The following is a 21,111-nucleotide window of genomic DNA, read 5'->3' as shown; positions in this document are numbered from 1 at the left end:
TGACATGTATGAACACGATGGTAACACCACCATGAAAAGCATCCTCACCACAGTCTACAACTTCCTCACCAGGGGTAGGGCAGGCACTGATTTCTCTGTGGTGACAGTGACAGGACTGAAGGAATGGCCTGAAGTTGTGTTCAGGGGAGGTTTGGGTTGGATATCAGGAAAAGATTCTTCATCCAGAGGGTGGTTGGGCACTGGAACAGGATCTCCAGGAAAGTGGCCACAGCACTAGCCTGACAGAGCTCAAGAAGCATTTGTCCTCAGGCACATGGTGTGATTTTTGGGAATAGTGCAGTGAAGGGCCAGGAGTTGGCCACAGGGACCACAGGGAGCAGGAGAAATCTGAATAGTATTCAATGCAAAGAAGTCTGCCAACAAGCAGACTTCTTATTAATTTGGTGCAAAGTACAAGTTTCCATCTTCATGAAGGAGATTCCTTGAACTGTAACGAGCAACTACACTGCACAAGCAGTGACCATCCAGGCAGCAATGTGGCACAGTGTGATATTATTCACTTCAGTATCACATCTCAAAGTGAAATGATGTCATGGTTTAGGTAAAGGTATTCCCCAATGCAGCATTCCCATTGAAACACTCGAAACCATGTGCCTCTCATTCACTGCCCCCACTCTTCCACCTTGTGGGTGGCTGGAGAAGAGAACTGGAGGCACAAAAGGTGAAGATCACAGGCTGAGATTAGAACAATTTACTGGAAACAACAATTAAATAAGAAATCACAGTAACAGCAGCAATACTAATAACAGTGTAAAAGAAAGAGGTGAATGATTCACACAATTACTCATATGTACCCCGGTAATACCAGAACAATCATCACACTACCCTCATTCAAGAGACCCCTGTCCCGAGAAAATGGCATCAGGGTTCCAGAGTTCCTCTGGGAACTAGCTATGCCTCCTCCCAGTTACTGCAAATATTAGCCCTGTCCTCACCAGGACCAGGACAAATGGGAGGCTGGAAGAATTCTTACAAAGGTCTGACAGCACTTTGCCCACTGAAAAGAGCTGAAAGATAGCCTAAGGCAGGTAAAAGTCTTAATCCAATGGTAAAAATACCAAAGCAGAACAAATCAATATATGAATAAGCCCAGACTGTACATATGAGCAGCAAACTACCCATTGCAAACTGTCTTTAGCCGAGCCTGGGTTATGGAAATGTCTTTTTTCATAAGGCAGAGAGTGGAGGGGAGCAACATAAGGCTATAGGGAGGAGACAGCACTAATGCCTGTCTTCTACTGGTTTATGAAAAAGGGTCTACACCAGAAAGCAAGCACACTTACCAGCTGTTTGAGCCAAACCACTCATTTATATGGGAAACAACAAGATCCTCCCTGCCATATACTATATTCAATCTGCACCGATTGCACCACAAGGCCAAAAAAATTAATTAGCTGTGTTAGCTCCAGAATCATTTATTTTTGAGACATGCTCTTTCGGAAAAGTAATACAGAAGTTCTAGTTTCCTTCCAAAAACCAAAATTGTTTTAAGGGCCTAACCACTCCTCTGATTACAGTAAATTACTAATAATCACTTTGCACTTGGGAAGTAGAGGATTTCAAATCAACATGTTAAGCAATCTTTTGACAACCAAATGACTACCAAGAAAGCATAATGATACAGGTACAAATTAAATGTGTGTTAGCAATCAGAGAGTTCTAAACAATGTTTACAAGTTTCCATTTGGCAATGTTTAACATATATGAAGGTTAGGGAATCAACCTGGATTGAAATAAAATCTTCAGCTCATCCTATAAAATTCTTACTATCAAAATAAGAGCTCAGACTCCTATACAGAAACTGAACAGTTAAGAGGATAGAGATCAAACCAGGGAGACCTTGCAATTGAAAGGGCTGCTACAAAACATGCTTCTATATTCAGAAACGCCACTACTAAAGGAAAACACTTCATAAAGATACAACCCCATACCTGCAAGAGAACATACTTCAGGGAGGATTCAAGCACCTAAGTCCTAGCATAAGAGCCACAAAAATATCCTTCATCTCTTGAAACATTAGAAGCAGGTACTTGTATTTTGACCTACAAAGCTGTCCATGACATTTCAAATGCCCAAACTAATGCCATCTAGACATGACTGAATGTCTGGTTTCTTAGAGATCTTAACACATCCTGACTGAATTCTGCTTTTCACAAAACATGAAGGTATTTGTAGGTGGAGCACTACCTCTCATCTGGCAGCTGCCTGGGTATTGGCTCAGAACACTAGAGATGGGGCCCTAGAGTCTCCTCAGTCCAGGGCTGAAAACCAACATCACTTGGCATTTTTGGAGTGTCTTAACAATCCAATGATAGTATTTCAAAGTCAACATACTTGCTTCTGCCTAAAAAAGCTGTGCTTCAGAAAAGACCTGAAGATCCAATAGCCCTGCAAGACTAAAAAGAATTGTACATAAAGCACTTCATGCTTAATAGGAGTGTTCATAGGACCAGAAAGTTCAGGTGCTGGTTTCTTTTGCAAAAAACTATTCCTGCAATGATTGCTGCATGCAGATTTTATAAGAGAGTTTTACCAGGTAATTCTCTTCAAGAAGTAATGTTTTTTCAGAAAGAAGAAACTATGCTGAAAGTTTCTTTGCAGCCACAACAGTGAGTTTTATTTTGTCTTAACATTCTTAAGCTTGACTTGATTTGTCAAGACTAGTGCAGAAGATGTGTTTGAATACAGATTATCCTTAGTAACCCTCATATTTGCTCTCCAAAATGGTAAGGAGAATATGGAGAACTACAAGCTTGTCAGATTTACTCCAGTTCCCAGGAAAATTATGATGCCAACCCTTCTAGAAGCAATTTCTTGACATATAAAGAGATGTGTATCAGTTCTAAGTAGACCACATGGATTTACCAAGGACAAACTATGCCAGACCAGCCTGTTTGTATTCCGTGATGTGATGGTTGGTTCTATGGACTAGGATATAGCATTGGACATGGAATATTGTTAGCAAAAGATGCTTCTGACAGTCTCCCATAGCATCCTTGTACCCCAGTTATCTAGATGTGGTCTGGATGAGTGGGTAAGGATGAAATCCTGCTGAACAGCAAGTTGAACATGCTGAGCAGGCTTCTCAGTACAAGAAAGATACTGATATATTGGACTGAGTCTAATGGAGGGCCATCATGATGTTTCACATATGAGAAAAATCTAAGAGATCTTGTATAGTTCAGCCTTAAGTGAAGGCTACAAGGAAATCTTAAGGCTGTTGCAACACTAATGAGAAGCTAGAGAGAAGAGCCAGACACTTCTTGAAGATACAGTCACAGAACAAGAGGAAACAGACACAGAATACTCCATTTGCATAAAAGGATTTATTTACTTTTTTTCAAACCACAAAGACTGACAGCTACCGGGGCTAAAGTATTTCCATCTTAATGGATACTAAAACCAGACTGTCAGTGTCTGAGCAACCTGTCCTAACCAGATCTGTTTTGAACAGGAGGACTGCACGAGGAGACTTCCAGAGATCTGCATTTCAGCCAGCGCATTTCCATGATTCTGTGGTGGTACACTGGATAGCCTAGCCACTCATCACTGAAACAGAGAAAGATAAAAGCTCCAGAGAACTCCATCCTTCAGAACAAAGCCAGTATAGTTACTCCAGGAGGCAGTCTCAAGAACTGCATGGTTAAATGCCCAGTAATTTTGACTGAGCATCTGTACTCAGCAAGACCCTAAGAAGAGATTTTCATCCAACAGAAACAAAAAACTCCCATGACAGAAATACTGAGTACAGCACCAGGCTGAAGACCAGAGGCAGTTTATCATGCATACAAGATGCCATAAATGTCAAAGATAACATCAAAAGTAAAAGGAAATTATCATGAAAATTGGAGCAAGATTTAGTCTGTCCTACCTAGACAAGGTATTTTTTTGTGTCTATTATGCCTTTTATATATTTAGAGAAATGAGGCATAAATGAAGCAACCTAAGAAATGCTATTTCAAATCTTACCCACACGTATGGCAGGTATTACGTAGGCGCTGATGGAGAGATGCACACAGATTTATAGCCCTGCTAGTTGCAAAATGCTAAATATCTTAGCTAATAGTTTTAGATTTCATATTTGAGAGCTGCAGAAAGCTCAGCTGTCTCACAGGTTCATTATTACATGAGCAACAGTACACTTTGATCCACAGATGAGCAATGAGATCTGCCAGTTCTGTGCCTTAAGTTCAAACTTAACTCAAATATACCTTGAGGATACACACATCAAGAACAAGCCAAAGAACTTTGGGAAGTTGTCCAAGCCAATCTAAACTGAATAACTGAGCATTTATTGCTAAGCATGAGACACAAAACACCTACACCTTTTAACACTGCAAGTCATAACACAGGATTTCTGATATTGAAATATGCTCACTGGACTCCATCTAGTGGTCACGTAACTTCCAGCTTTCTGAAGTGATTATTCTGGGATTTTAAGTAAATGATACAAGAACCATAACAGAAAATAATCATTATATTAGAGAGCTACAAACCAAGATGGTAATTACAGGATATTATTTGAGAAACATTGATGAAACCATGATGGAATAAACAATAGTGAACAATACAGTAGACTCAGAAAAAAAATTGAAATCCAGTTTTTTAGCAAGCTTACTGCATTCAGGTGAGAGCAGCAGAAACTTCAGGCTCAGACATCCTTCTTTTACATTTAATTTGTCTAACAAGGTCATTCAGGTTCAGGTCTTTCTCCTTTCCTTTGTTCTGAGCTCTGCCAGGAACAAGTTCCAACTTCCCCTACAGGAGATGAACTGCTGCCAAAATATTATGCTGGATGTATTGTCCCTTGAACTTTATCAGCAAGCTTGCATACAGTATGACTATTTGATTTTTCTTTCCTATTAGGAATATCATATTTAATGTGAGGAAAAACTTACTGGATCATGTATGCACTGACTGGGAAGAAATTAATATAATACCCATATTAAGCCATACAATACCATGGAAATAACTCCAAAGTGATAAAAAGCCTGGCAAGCAAGAATCCCAGGACAATTTCTGAAGGAAATTAGAATAGCATCCTTCAAATAATTATGATGTGTGTCATCTATTCATTAACCTGAATGCTCTTTATAAACTCACTGACGTTTGAGGACCAACACACTTAAAATCCCTTTTGGACTAGCAAAAAGTGAGAGTGTGGCCTCCTTGAACATCCCTTAAAGACAAACATACTACTATGATTTTCATGGAAACCACCTACCAAATAAGATATGACATTGCACCCATAAGTGCCAGTGCAAGTAGGTGCAAATATACCTGGCAGAAATATACCTGGTCTGAAATACCACTTGACAACATCACAGTACTGGGAAAAATGAGACAAGGGATAGGTGAGATCACTTTTTATCTTGTCTTATCAAAGCTTCAGTTCTGTACCATTTTATTGCCTGGCTGTAGTCTGTTACCTGCATGGCTACTAACAAGCCTGAAAAGGCATCAAGTGAAGGGCAAGCAGATTTCCTGTCAGAATCAGTGTTCTGGTGAAGAACAGGACTTCTTCTGAAACTAAGGGATATAAAGACCATTAACATTAAAGAACAGAGTGTGAAATAGCACTGTGAGTATGACCAAATTGGAAAATGGATGACAACCCTTCCATCACCTTCAAACTCAAGCCTCTTTTCTGTTTGTTCATACCCATAGCATTTCCATTTGACTTTTGATTTCTTAACAAACCTGTTAAAATGAGAACAAGAACTATCTTACTGACCTTTACCTCTCCATGGAAAACACCCAGCTCTTTCTGTGGGGCACCCACCTTCTCATTCATGTATGTTTCAGCACTCCTTTCAGCCTGTGAAGAGCAGCTGTGCATTGGGTAACAAGTAAGGTAGCAAGATCATATATCTCTATGTTAAAACTAAAGCATTCAAAGGCAGTGGAGGCTCTGGATTTCTAGGCTGAAACAAAATTTTACGTCTATAAACTCAGCCACATTGAATTCCAGGCTCCTGAAATTAACTACAATACAATTTGTTATAACAAGTTAAATTTATTACATCCTGCACTGATGTAAACTGATCTCTAAATGCTTTCTCTACTTCAAATTATGCAAGCATTATCTATTCTGATTTAAACTCTCCCACTCTCTGTTGGGAGAATAATTTTACAGTAGTCAAAATATAAGCTCCTGTCTTATCTCTGAATTCAACAAGCAACTCCTCCCCACCCACAGAGTACCTGGAAGTATTAAAAACAGTTTCATCTATACCTCAAATTTCCAAACCCAGATCAGTATCTGTCAACATGCCATTTCTTTTTTTTAAGTCAATAGCTACACCCGAGTATCAAAAAGCACCCAGAAGTACACAAAGCTGCAGCTAAGGATTATTTATTTACACTGATGGATCTATATTACAGGCTTCTCTGAACCCTTGCAGCTATGGATCACCATTACTCCTTCTCAGGTTTGTTGTGACTACATTTATGTGTTTACCTTCCTCACTTTTTTCATTTTGGCATTGTTTCTCTTGTTTTCTCTGGGTTTGGGGAAAAGTTATGTTTTAAAGCATATTTAGGTTGCTAATTTTATGCGAGGTCACTTGGTATTTCCACTGCAGGAACAAATATGTTTCTTAGCAGAGAAACTTCAGAAGGGACCATTTGATTTTGACTTGCAAGGACTGTAACACTATTCATCCTACACTGAAAATTTTAAACAAATTTAGAAGAGTAAGGTATCATTTTGAAAAGTGACTACTTTTGTAGATTTGGTGTCCAAAATTTTTCACTTTCCAGTATTTTTTCCTAAAATTGTTACTGGAAGAAATTTTCCATGAGTACTATAAATACAGTTAGGAGGAAAAAAAGCCAGTCTAAATCATGTTTTCTTGATTTGCTCACAATTATAAAGCTGATACTTTCTTTCTGAAGTATTGTTACTGAGAATGTTGCACAAAACTAGGTCTGCTTTGCATTTAACCTTTCCACAGAAATACCGTAAATCTGATTTTGTAGGCAATGTGCAGCCTCAGCTGACTTATTTCTTCTTCCTCCTTCCAGTCTCCAGATTGAAAAGTGATCCAGAACTTTCATGTTCTTTTTTTTTTTTTCCTGACACAGTCGCAGGAGTTGAATTACAATTTTTGTTCTAAAGCTATCTGGCATCCTTTTCATCAGCTACTGAGCTGAGGAAAAAAATAAAAAAAATCTAGCTGGTTCTCTAGTGGTTCTCTTCCTATTCAGAGAGGACCCCAACCCAAAACTTGGCCTGGACCCAGAGGCTCAAAATTAGAATTCCAGAAAAAGCCTCCATTAACAAGTATTGCAGTCAAACAGCCTTCATGCAATCTGCTTGAGGCATGGATGTACTGGAGAGTGCACAGCAATGGGCCATAAAGATCATGTAGGAACTGGAGCACCCTCCCATGAGGACAATCAGCTGGGACTGCTCAGCCTGAAGAAGGCTCAGGGGAATCCATCAATGTATGTAAATAAAAACCTGCATGGAGGGTGCAAAGAGGACAGAGCCAGGCTCTGCCCAGTGATGCCCAGTGACAGGGCTGACAGGCACAATGCAAAACACAGGACTTACCTCTGAACATCAGGGAACTGTTTGTCACTGTGATGGAGCACTGGCACAGGTTTCCCAGGGAGGTTTGGAGTCTCCATCCTTGGAGATATTCAAAAGCTCCCTGGACACAGCCTTGGCAACTGGCTCTAGGTGATGCTGCCTGAGGCAGAAGGTTGGACCAAATGACCTCCAAAGATCCCTTCCAGGCTCAGGCAGCCTGGGACTGTGTGACAGAACCATGGCACTCCTTCCCATCCCACCCCTTGGAGAGATCTTTCCTGCTGCCTTTTTTTTTTTTTTTTTTTTTTTTAATTCTGGATATTCACCACTAGACCCAAGGTAACAGTGCCTTACACAGAGCCCTAGACACAGAATGGAATGATTAGCTTCCCCAGCTTGAGGTGCCAGAGCCAGACTTTCTAACAAAGGCTTTTGGTTTCTTCTTCCTGATTTTTCCCCTCACTAAAATTGCCAGGAATCTCTGGACACAGCAGGAGAATGCAGAAGACAGTGCCTGGATTCCCCATTCCTCCTCTCATATCTGATTCACTGGGCACAGATGAGTAGATGACAAACTCTTCTAACAGATGCAGCAATCCATCCTTACACTAACAAAGAATCCTATCCCTCACTCTTTGTAGTCAGATTAAGACTTTTTATTTTCTTAATGTATCTGCAACAAAGCTGCTATTTCTGCCAGCTGGTCACAATGGGAGTGTAAGTAGAAGACAACATCAACAACAGATGTTGGATTTCTCTGACCAAACTTTTGTGGTCCACAAGAGTTTTCTTCATAAAACCCCATTCAGAGCTCCTGATCAACTTTCTGAAGACCTTCAGACAACCTAACACACTTTTTTTCCAAAGCAGAGTCCATTCCACCAATGAAATTGTAGCTCTTGCTTAATACAACAAATCTAGTCCATAATGTTAAAAGGGTTAGGTTTTAATGTGTTAATTTATTGCATTTTTAGTGCCAGAAGAAATCTCTATTTTGAGATAATACACGTTTACTTTCATTCTCACAAAAAAAACTTTACTTACAGTAAAATGCTGTAAAATCAAATTTCACTGTAAAAATACTGTTAAAAAATTTTTAAAAAACAAAAAAACAAAACAACCAAACCCCACAGCTTTCTTAAGATGCAATACCACTGTCTCACAGATTATTAAATTTAAGAGACTAAAGACATCGGTGCCTCTGGACTAAGACAGAATACATGCCACTTTTCAAAAATCCATCTATCTACTTACCTACCTATCTTCTACATTAAGGTCTTGAATAAGCTACACGACCAGAATCACTGGAGTATCTACTTGTCTTTAGAAATAAGTAATTTCAAGAATAGTTCAATGAGAAAAGCATTGTGTAATTCATGGACTACTTGCGCAACTTTTCTGCCTTGCATAATTAATGCATTTCATGGACACAGACAATCTTAAGGAGGGGCAAGAGAAAATAGATTTGTCTTTACTCTCATAAAAATGATTGAGTACTCAAGTCCAGTGAAGTACTTGAGACTGTTCAATTTCAAAAACAAAAACACTACCTAAGGAAAAGTTTACACATATATTATTTTAATACATATTATCTTTTATAGTAATTTCCATTACTAAGTCACCATGAAACTTCAGGTCTAAATGAGAGCTTCCTGGACACTAGCACAGAATATGTTACTACATCTTTTATCTCCATAAAGAGCCAGTGGCATCAAAACACCTCTAACAATTACAAAAATTCTTCAATAAAAGAAATACAGGCTTTACATTTCTCAGGAGGCACAATCAAGCTTCTTGCTGCCTTGAAACTCCCCTTATTTGCTTCAACAACTTATTCATAACCTCTCATTATTTTTAAAGCAGACCCATATGCATTTGACAGAATCTCCAAGTTACTCAAAGATACAAATATCTGGTGAAATCGACAAGTGCACAAATGGTTGATCTTGCATACACATCCATACCTCTGATGATCATCTAAACTCAGGCACACACTACCCACAAGAGAGCCCAACGACCACATAGGATTAAAAGTTACTTGGGCATTCACACCTATGCAACAGAAAAAACAGTTTACACTAAGGGTCTAGTTTTCAACATAAGTGGTTACAGGTATTTTTGAAGCATTTGCATTGAAGCACAATGTAGCAAACCAATGCTTGTAAGTGAGATACAGGCTTTTAAGTTTATTGCATAGGATCTTAAGAAAACAATAATCACAGAGTTGTGAAAGTCCCAAGTTTAAATGTAGGTGTAATGAGTTCTACTTCCATTGAGATAGAAACATTCTGATTGAGGATTAAAGGGCATGAGTAGGAGGAAGAGAAGAAAGATAAGGTAGGCTGTGGTATCCCATGTTGCTTAAGATGGAAAACCCAAACCAGCATCACGTGCATCTGACATTTGCTGTATTAGAAACAATTACTTATAAAGCACTTATTCTTCTATTTAACTATCCTTGTCTAGCAGGAAAAAAAAATTCCAGAAAATAATAAAGAAATTGCAGCTTACAAGAATGATCTAATGTTGTTTAAAGTTTAAATGTCTACCTTTCACAGAGAAACTCAACTGTCCTGTATTTTGTCTCTCAAATTGCCTCCCTGAGCAAGATTTTTAAAATTCAAATAAGTTTAATGGTATTTCTTAGTAGAAACTTTAGTACTGTAGTCCAGCTTCTGAATCTTTACAACCACAGAAATGTCCATCATACCAAAGTCTTCTTTGCAGTATCAGACTTCTCAGAAATAAGTTCTTTAATTCTACCTTGTATGCAATCAAGAAGGTTTATATATTGCACTTTGCAAAAATAAAATCAGCACCTTTATTAAAAAGATCTTATTCTCTGAGAATTTTTATTTCCTTTACAAAAGATAAGCAGCACATACCATAAACTAAAATAACTCCTTAGGGTCAAGTACTAGGCTTTTTCCCTCAGGTAAAGAAAGTTCAGCAGTTCAGAGTGACTGAATTAGCATGGCCATTTTTAGCACGTTCCTAAAAGATGAAATATGTTACAGTGGTGTTCATTGCCAGCAACAATTTAAAATCTTTTAAAATCCTTGAAAATCTTGAGTGTCAGTTCTCATCTCCCTGCTTTCACTCATCCATTCCTATCAATTTCCTGCTTTCAAACTCCTTATGTACACAATTTCACATTCCATGTACAGAAAGCTCAAGCTTTATCCATGTTTCCAGCTTTTCTGTACCTATCAGCTCTAAAAGTCCTCCCTCATCCCTTTAGCATTACACAACACTTTTGAATTCCTACTTTCCTAAAGGAAAGCATTGATTCTTTTCTGGACACACTACAACTGAAATCTGGCAGCTAATGAGGATCCAAATACTCTGTTCATCACATATGGAGAAGCTGTTTCAGAGAGAAGCACACAAGCCCTCGGTCCACACAGCATATGAAATTATACAGGAGTCAGAAAGAAAAATGCCAACCCAAAATAAATACTACACAATCCTCCCAGTATTTTTGGAGAAACACTGTATTAAAAAACTTGGCAATGATACAGCACAGAGTGCACCTCTCCATCTTTTCTTATGGAGCTGAGATTCACAGGAAACAGAGATCAGGATTGAAATGACAAAGTTGACATAAGTTTTCTTATAAAGAAAAGAAAGAATACCATAAACTTGAGATCAGAAATTCAGTAGGAGATCCAAGCATTGTCTTTGTGATATACTGATTTTCTTCTGTGTCTGAAAAGCTGAATTCCTGGAGGAGTTTTAGAACTCAAGAGCTCCATTAGGTATCTGAATTTAACAAATGAAGGCCCAAGACTCTCTTAAGATAAAGTTCCAGCCTTCAAATTATCAAAATCTATTTAACATAGTCAAAGCAAAAAGAAGAACTGTATAGAGCAATTTGGGAATCTCTCAGATTTCCTCCTATTTTCCCATATCACAAGTTTCTTCTGTACAATATTAATTTTGACATGGGGGAAGCAACTCTTGCTGCATTATTTGGCCTATTTAAACATTTTCATTATCTGCACATTCAACAAAGGCATTTTATTGACAGCAAGGCAAAAGCAGATCAAATTTCACATGCCAAACATCTTAATTGCTTATTATCCTTAAATATCAGTCCTAATATAGGTATATTATTATAAATAACCCTAACGTAGAGCAATTTTGTCACTGAGATGAGATATCATTAACATACTATTGAACAAGACACTGATCTGTATGCAACATGCTTTGAGTAACTCATCATCACTTACAGACATCACTTTCAATTACACATAATACTAAAACTGCATTGAAAACTGCTCTTGGCAAGATTTCTGGTTTAAGAGACACACTTGTCATCCCCATAATCTTCCCTCTCAGACATAAACGTATTTGGGTGGCCAGAGGCATCAAATTAAGTCACATGACAAGTCTGAAGTCAAAACAACATCAACAATGCACAAGAGGATATTCAGCAAGGATGCTACTGTCAAATAGAAAATAGTAAAAACTGAATCCAAATAATCAAGAAATACATGATGGGCCTTACAACATAGAGAAAAGCTGATTGCCAAATAATAAGATTTCATTTTGGCCAGCCAAACTCTACTTATTGGTTCAGCAAACTACATCTAACAGAGAGAATGTATGAGATGTCAAATGCTGACAAGACAGCTTGCTTCATTCTGTGATGAAAATTAGTTTGGCAAACCACATCTGCTCCATGTTTTTTTACTATACAGTCAAGTTGTTTAGTCTGTTGGCTGGCTAAAAGTCTCTGACTTTTAGATCCAGTGAAGAGCAATCTGAAAATTTAAGATACAGCACACTATCTTACTGACATGCTATTTTCAGTTCTCTTTCATCAATATAATCTCAAGGATATTAATAAAGTGGAAAAAATAAGGATATTTTAGTAATGTGATCTAATAAACCTCGTTTAACAATGGAAAAAGCTTTTCTTTTCCCTTTTTAATCTAGCCATACACTGTTGATTGTAAAAATGGATGGAACTGTTAAACAGTATCCACAACAGCAACTTATAGAATCTACTCAAGCTCAGAGATATTCCTAAGTCCCATTTATCTGCTACTGCAAGTAATGACTGAATGATTTGCATCACTGCTCAGTACATTCTGCTGCAGAGATGTACAGTCCAAAGCAATAGTTGTTTGTAAAGATCTGGACAGATCATCCACCATGACCTACTAGTTTGAATTAATTCTTTCCTACCTCCAGATTCTACACAGCATGACCAGTTAATGGCAAAGAGCTTCAGCAGCCTTTCAGTACTGGAAAACCTCAGCACTTGCTCATGAGCAACTGATGACAGTAAGATCCCTTTAGTTACCAATGTTATGTTTTAAGCAAGACAATTTGTTGACATCTCAGTTGAAAAAATCCTGGGAAACTGCTATATCAAACAGTTTTGAGAGGCAGCTTTGGAAGGAAAGTGGGTCTCCTTTACTTTAAAGTCCACATCTGAACAGAGTATTCCACAACTACTACAGCACTGGTAAGACTCATTTTCACCAGGTCAGCCTGAGAGATTTTTCACATAACAAAGCCCAGAAACTCCAACAGATAAGAAACAGGTCAACCTGTCAAACTTACAGATGCAAATATTTTTTTTTAAGTCTTCTATAGCAAAAACCCACACTATCCCACCCAGATTTCTCCTTTAAAGAAGTAGTATTTCATTCCAAACATCCATGTTCAACAAAAAGAGCTATAATATATTAACAGGAGGAAGAAAATGTAAATGTAAACCCTGCAATTACTAGCCTTGTATTTCATTATTTAAACAGTGTGTGCACAAGAACATTGGAGTTCAGTGATAAAATGAACAGCACTTATAGTAAGAGAGACATAGCAGCCAGGGCAAAATACAGCTGAAATAGGAAGGTGAACTTCAGCACAAGACTATGTGAGAGGGATGGGGATTCAGTTTCATGCATCAAGCTAACATAAAAGGATCAGAAACCTGACATGAATGTTAAGTGACCAGGAATAGCAAGTCACTCATTCTGCTTTCTAAAATGCTGATGACCTTATCCAGAATAAGCTCAAGACAGTATACCGCTTTGCACCATCACTTCTTTAATCTCCATAAAATTCTGTAGAATATGCTGTTATGACAGCATAAAAACACCTGGGATATTACTGCCTATCACCCTATTATGTATTTGGTCAACCTGAATTAAAGATGCACATAAATATTTTCCAACTCATTGACACTAGTCATAAGCGAACTAAGGAAAAACCTTCTAAAGGTGGAAGAGGGAATGGCACGGTTGCAGACTACTGCAAAAGGAATGTTTATGTCATGAAAATACCTAAATCTCCTTGGTGCTCCCACAAAGCAAAAAGTATTTTAAAATACATATACTCTTCTTCCACAGTTCCCAATAAGTACTTGATCCCTGGAGAAACATTAACATATTTGGATGTTCACTCCCATGTATATGTGTTAGCACCTTGTGAAAAGCTGTCAGTATCCAGGTAGACTCTGAACTCTGCACACTAGTTCTTTTATAAATTAGTTCTTTTATAAATTCTGTGACCCATAGATAAGTAAAGAGAAATTTAAATTTAGAGCCATTGTTTTTTAAAAGAAAGGCATTTATCTTTCAATCACAGCTACAGCATTTATTACTCTCACAACACAGAGCTATGACAAGACACTGTCTCAACAGGAGGTTTAAAAAAAGACAAGATCATACTTAGCATAAGCAAGAGCAAAGAACAAAGGACAGATCATCTTCCAGTATCAGGAATCCCAGCACCAAAACTTCTTCACTTACAGAGTTAAATGCTTACTGAAACATTCCCCTTGGAGATAACAAAACCACAAAGAAAACAAATGCATACGATGAATAAGAGTCCCTGGAGAGAACCCTGTAAAGTCTTACTGAGGCTATTTAAGATGTCATCACCTGCAGCCTCAGTACCGCATCCAACAGAATCACACAATTGTTAGGGTTGGAAACGACTTCTGGAAATCATCGTGAGTCCAAACCCCAGCCAAGGCAGGGTCACCTGGAGCAGGTGACACAGGAACACATCCAGGGGGGTTCCAAATGTCTCCAGAGAGGGAAACTCCATAACCTCGCTGGGAAGCCTGTTCCAGGAGTCTGCCACCCTCAATGCAAAGAAGTTCCTCATCATCTTGAGGTGGAAATTCTTGTGTTTACAGCCACTGCTCCTTGTCCTTCTACTGGGCACCACTGAATAGAGTTTGGCACCATCCTCCTGATACCTGCCTATCAGATATTTACATGCACGGATGATTTCCCACTCAGCCTTCTCTAGATTAAAACACCCGGTTTAGACAACTATTTACACAGATTTACTTTCGGCACTTTAAATTAAACGAAGGCGCCCAACTGCGCACTGGAGAAAGCGGCAGCCATGTGCTAGCACGGCACAGGACAGCCGGGATAAACAACACACTAAAACATTCCTGCTACACTTGCCAGCGCTCATCTTCCATTCCGCACGGCACAACAAAAAACTGCATCTTAGTTGTGAAGAGAGCAGAGACGAAACGATGAAAAATGACTTTGGCAGCGCTATTTCGAAAGCGCCCCGGTGCCGCCAGGCCGGGCGGCGGGCGCTCGCTCCACAGGTGAAGTTGGCGGAGGGCGGGAGCGCTCAGCCGTGCCCGCCGGGCGCCGCATCCCGCGCTGGGCGCGCTCCCCCGCCCGCGGCCGCACCGCACTCGGCCCGCCGCCGCACTATGTGACAGAGATGGGGATTCAGTGCCGGGGCAGCGCAGAGCCGCTCGCCCGCCAGGCATCAGAGCCCGCCGCCCTGACAGCCCGGCAGGGATCAAAGGGCCCGGCTCCTCCGCGGGGCCAGCGCCGCAGCCCCGCGAGGCCCCGGGCCGGAGCCGCGCCCGGGCCGCCGCCGCACTCACCAGGAGGACGGAGCCGCGCACCACCTCGGAGACGCTCTGCCGCAGCTCGGCCGCCGTGCCGGGCTTGCTCAGCGCCCGCGTGAACTTCCGAGTCTCCGGAGCCACGAGTGCCATGGCTGCTGCCTCCGCGCTCCCTCCCTCCCTCGGCACGGGGCCGCCGCAGCCCTCCCGGCGCTGCCGCCGGACGGGCGGACAGCCGGACAGCCAGGGGTGGCCGTCGGGGGGCGGGCAGGGAGCGCAGCCCCGCCGCCGCCGGGTGCCGCGGGCAGCCCCTCCCTCCCCGTTCGCCTCCCTCCTTCCCCGCTTCCCTCCCTGCCCCGATTGGCGCGGCCGTCAGCGGGGCGGGGGGCGGGGCCTCGCCGTGCCCACCTGTCCCCGCAGCGCCGTCCTGATTGGCCGCCGGGTTACCTGCCCGGCTGCGGCTCCGCGCCCCCATTGGCCCGGCGGGAACCCGAGCCGCGGCGGGGCGGGGCCAAGCCGAGCCGGAAGTTGCCGCCTGCCAAGCGGCCCCGCCCCAGCGGGAGTGGCGGCGGCCGCCGCTCCGTCGCGGTGCCTGAGCTGGGCTCTGCTCGCCCGCGCTCTGCCCCGGCGGCCGCTGCTGCTCCTGCTTGTACCTGCACAGGGGAAGGAATCGTCCTGCCCCTCTGCTCAGCCCTGGTGAAGCCGCGTCTGCAGTGCTGTGTCCAGTGCAGTGCAAGAGAGTCCTGGAGCGGGTCCAGCGCCGGGAACAAAGATGATGCGGGACTGAAGCATCTCTCTGTGAGAAAAGGCTGAGGGAGCTGGGCCTGTTCAGCCTGGGAGACGGCTGAGACAGGACTCATCAATCTTTATCAGTATTGAAGAGAGGGTGCCAAAAGGATGAACTCAGGCTCTGTTCGGTGGTGCTGAGCAACAGGACAAGAGGCAAAGGGCAGAAACTGATGCACAAGAGGTTCCACTCGAATATGAGGAAGAACTTCTTTACCGTGTGTATGACCGAGCACTGGAAAAGAGAGACTGAGGATCCTCGCTCACTGGAGATTCAAGAATCTCCTGGACACAATCCTGTGCCATGTATTCTGGGATGACCCTGCTTGAGCAGGGAGGTTGGACCACATGTCCCTCTGTGGTCTCTTTCAGCCTTGTCCATTACATTATTCTGTACCTGTAGACATACATGCACATGGTGCTGTTTAAGTGAGAGTCCAAAACCTTGGGAAATGGATGCTGGAGCTGCAGCATCCACAGTGCGGTATGAGCGTGTGCTCTACTCATGCATCCTACTTTTTCTCTTAAACTTTCCTTTATATTATTTTGCCCTCAGAAATAGTATCTATTTGTAGGTAAAGTTGTACATGTGTCCTTATTTGAGAAAGGACCACAAAGGTGATGAGGACTCTGGAACATTTCTTAGGAGGAGAGAATGAGAGAGCTTGGCCTGTTTAGTCTAGGGAAGAGAAGACTGCAAGGGGATCTCATCAATGCATATAAATGTCTCAAATGCAGGTGTCAAAAGGATAGTGACAGACACTTCAGTGGTGCTCAGTGAAAGGTTGAGGAGCAATGGTCATAAACACAAGAATTTCCACCTCAAGATGAAGGATTGAGAATTTCCACCCCAAGATGCTTTCCATTGAGGGTGGCAAACTACTAGCACAGGCTGCCAAGGAAGGTCACCTGCTCCAGGTGACCTTGCTTTGGCAGGGGGTTAGGATTAGATGACCTCCAGAACTCCTTTCCAACTGGTTCTGTGATTCTTTAGAAGTGGCAATGCCTCTAGCATGCTTAATTACCATGAATTCCCGCTGAGAGCCTGGCTGGCAGCACTGCTGGAAGGTATGCAGGCATTAGACACATTTAAATGCCTGGAGCATTTGAGAGCATTACAGCTTGTGCACCTTTATCTTCTTAAGCACCTTTTTATATAAACTAGCAACACTTCTGTGCACTGAATATAAAGCTTACCACTGATGGAGGGAGGGAAGAGTGCTGTGGACAAAGGGTAAGGGGGCTTTCAGGTGGAAAAAGAATAACACAAGTGTTTGTGCATGAGGATGCACATACTGCTGGATAAAGGGCCTACTTTTTTGGCTGCTTCACAGATACATCTGCAACTAATAAAATTCCAAGTAATTGAGGTAATTCCTTCAGAAAGACAGAGGATTAAAAATGTTCAAATGCAGAAATCTGTATCTTACACATAGTTTTTGTCCTTAAAGGATCTTTCTTACTCTTCAGACCTGCATCAAAGGCTCATTTGTTCAAATGCACAAGCTGGGATTTTTTAGTAGGATGTCTGTCACAACTAGAATGTTCAAACTAGTTTATACCTTAAAACAGACATAATGTGCAGACAGTATGTCTTGTCAGGCTCAGTAAAGATCACTACAGTTTCTGTTTTCTCAAGTCCAAGACCCAGTGTGTTTATGAGTCAATGTTTAGGCTGATAAATCAGAAAATTGCATACTGCTGAGAGAGATTGTCTGAATACAGAACTGGATGAGCAGCTATGTAAACATTTAGCTAGAATGAGCTATCTTGCGATCATATTTTAAATTTTTTTTTATCTCAGTCTGTGGGATATGTCTGAATCTCAAACCTGCACAAGTAAACATGCCCTAGATTTTATATAAATAATAGATGATTATTTTCTAAAATTAAATAATTTGTTATTTTCAGAGCTCTCAAGTGCTTTCAATTCTGATAATTTTGACCAAAATTTTAAAAAATCTAAATCAGAGATTTTAGCAGTTGCTAGAATGTAAAATGGCATAATTAAACTATGTTTGCATAATTTGACTATGTTTGCTATCTAAAAATAGTTCTCCTGTATATTATGATTTTCCTGTAAAAGAGACTGTTCCAAGTCTGAAAAAGCTCTGAAGGACACCTGAATGTATAAATAGAGATATGTAGGAAAAATAGGTAAATAATAATTTACTTAAGAAAACCATACAAGATAACCCAAAAATGAGGTTATGACAATAATCAGAGTTTCTTTTCAGCTAAACACGTTCAGTTAAAGAAAGAAAAAGTGACAATTCTGTGTGTAAAACAAAAGGAAAAATATGGAAGCTGATAAGCAGAAAGGTAATTACAGTTGGGAAACAATGAGAATGACTACTAGTGGCTAAATATAGGAATGAAAAGTCTTGGATCATTGCCTAAAGGGCAAGAGGAATTAATTTTTTAAAACATCAGGATCAAAAAAGAAAAAAATCTAGACAATGGCATGCTTTCCCTGCTACTTTGAAATACACAACTTTCAGTAACCATGCCAGTGCATACAAATATTAATTTTTTAATAGAAACCTGGATAATGAAGTAATACTTCATGGATGTAATTGTAAATGATTTATTCAATCAGTACTTAGTAAGGATGCTAAAGTAAAGGTTAAAACATTTGAACTTTCAAGAGCAACTAAGTCATGGCACAGAATTTCAGGGGATTCTAAATCATTCATGGTAATAATTGACCTGTGTTTTCTCCAGAAATGAAGAAGAGAAACTGGTATGGTGTCCATTAGAAGCGTAAAGCAAAGGGGGCTTGGAGCTAAAATAACATGACAAGAATCTTTGGCAAAATAATGAAAATCAAAAGTAAGAATCACATGTAGGAATTAAAGAATTATTAAGTTTTAATATCAACATGATTTGCTGAAATTTAGGCTTATTGCTTAATGGGGTTGGTATTTTATCTGGCAAGGGTCACTGTAGAATTATGAGTTCCTATGAAGACATTATGGTATGTTCTATTGAATGCTAATATTCTATTTTTATACAAAACTTGCAGCATAGATTTATCTGACAAAAAATAGATGCAGATATAAATATTTATAGGAAGGAAAGGCATCTAAGTACACAGAATATTTTAAAGTCAAATTATAGAGGTGTTACAGTGTGGTTATGAACAACTCAAAAAGATTCATGCTTATGGTACAACCTTTGGATTTAAAAGTGAAGGAATATTAAGAAGTAGTAATGATGATGTTATATATGGCATTCATCAAACTTTTACTGAAATAGTGATATTGCATTTCACTATAAATGATTGACAAACTGGAAAAACAAGAAAAATCTGCCTTGCAGTGAGAAAATGAAGAAGCATCTGTCTAGCTTAGACAAAACCTTGATCATAGTGTGCTAGGATTTGGAAGAGAATTTCAAATATTAAAAGTCTCTTTAATCTGTCAGCTAAGATGACAGTCAGAACCAATAGCTGGCAGGTGAAATTATACTCATATAGAGTAACATCCTTCTCTTTTAACCACAAGAGAAGTTATTTGGTATTATCCCTAAGGACCCACTAAGCTCTATTTCCCAGTTTCTAAATTAAGATTCAATAGCTTTTCTAAATCCTGTGATCTAAGTAATTTCTCAAGTTGTGGACTCAAAGCAAAGCTCACATTATAAAATTTCCTGGCTTTTGTTGCTGTAGAGGTCAAGATGATCATAACCTTTCTGGCCTGAAAATCCTTTCAGTTGGGAAGGAGCTGTTGAGCTAAAGGTCACCAAAAGTACCAATCTCTTCACTCTTGTGACCAGTGACAGGACTGGAGGAAACAGCATGATGCTGAGTCAGGGGAGGTTTAGGTTGGATATCAGGTTTTCCACCCAGAGGGTGGCTGGGCACTGGAACAGGCTCCCCAGGGAGAGGTCACAGCACCAGCCTGACAGAGCTCAAGAAGTGTTTGGACAATGCTCTCAGACACATACTGTGATTCTTGGGAATGGTCCAGTGCAGGGCCAGGAGTGGGACTCAGTGATCCTTGTGGGTCCCTACCAACTCAGCTTATTCTATGATATGGCCACAGCAGGTGCCAAAAGATCAGAGGGTGCAAGGGTATGCTCCCTAAATATTAGCTAAGCAGATAGTCTAGAGGTTTTTGAAAATAATAAACAACTTAAGAATGGATATTAAAATCCAGAGAAGATGTGGGGGGTTTTCTGGGCTTTTTTTTTTTTTTTTTTTTTTTTTGGTGATTTAAAAGACAGAAGTATAAAAAGCTACTTTTTGATAGCATTTTATCCGTAATTTAAAATTAGTTAGTAGTTTTCTGTACTTGTAAAAGTTAAATTAAAACAATACTGCTAATAGGTAGATTTTTTAGCATCTTCAAACCCATTCAGTGATGTGCAGGAGTAGGTTCATTTGATCTTCTTTTTAAAATTCTCACAAAGCCTGAAAAGAATAATGAAGTGTTTTTGCTGCATCTGGCTAAGACTGACTTTGTCCCAGATAGAGCTAATCTACCCTTCCAAATATTATACAAGCACAGATATTTCTGAATAGGAGTATTTAGTTCTTCTGACCCCAGCGGAACATAAGAACGTGCCAAAGTTTATGTACAGAAAGGTACAGGCATTTAAAAATTGCTTTGATTATACAGCACTGATCTCTTCTCCCCCATGAAATCCATAATATGCCTTTTTAAGACAACACCATTTTTTTAATCAGAGGATGTCTCCAGGTCTACAAAGTTCATGCTAAATACAAATACCTGAGAACAGCTGGTTAGTGTAAGGTAGAATAAATACATATTTCCACTGAGGAGATATAAATTACTTGGAGGTTCTTTCCTTTGATTATATTAGAAAAAAGAGCACATACATGTTTTTGCTGCTCATAAATGGAAATGCAAAAATTATTTTGGTTTATTCCTTACCTGAAAATCTGGCTATATCATGAGGTGAA

General features: G+C 40.2%; 1 protein-coding gene across 1 annotated transcript in view; it reads right to left on the bottom strand.

Annotated features, from left to right (window-relative positions):
- DOCK9 (dedicator of cytokinesis 9) overlaps window positions 1-15,677 on the bottom strand; it is a 111,175-nt gene extending 95,498 nt beyond the window's left edge. Inside the window, exon 1 of the mRNA XM_079306734.1 lies at window positions 15,438-15,677. Within this exon, the coding sequence (XP_079162860.1) occupies window positions 15,438-15,551 (114 nt within the window). The 5' untranslated portion in view covers window positions 15,552-15,677. The remainder of the gene's footprint in view (window positions 1-15,437) is intronic.
- Between the last annotated feature and the right edge of the window lie 5,434 nt (window positions 15,678-21,111).

This window comes from Erithacus rubecula, assembly GCF_903797595.1.
Source record: "Erithacus rubecula genome assembly, chromosome: 1".
Lineage (NCBI taxonomy): Eukaryota > Metazoa > Chordata > Aves > Passeriformes > Muscicapidae > Erithacus > Erithacus rubecula.
Note: the sequence above shows the minus strand (reverse complement) of the source record. Positions and strands in the feature narration are given on the sequence as shown.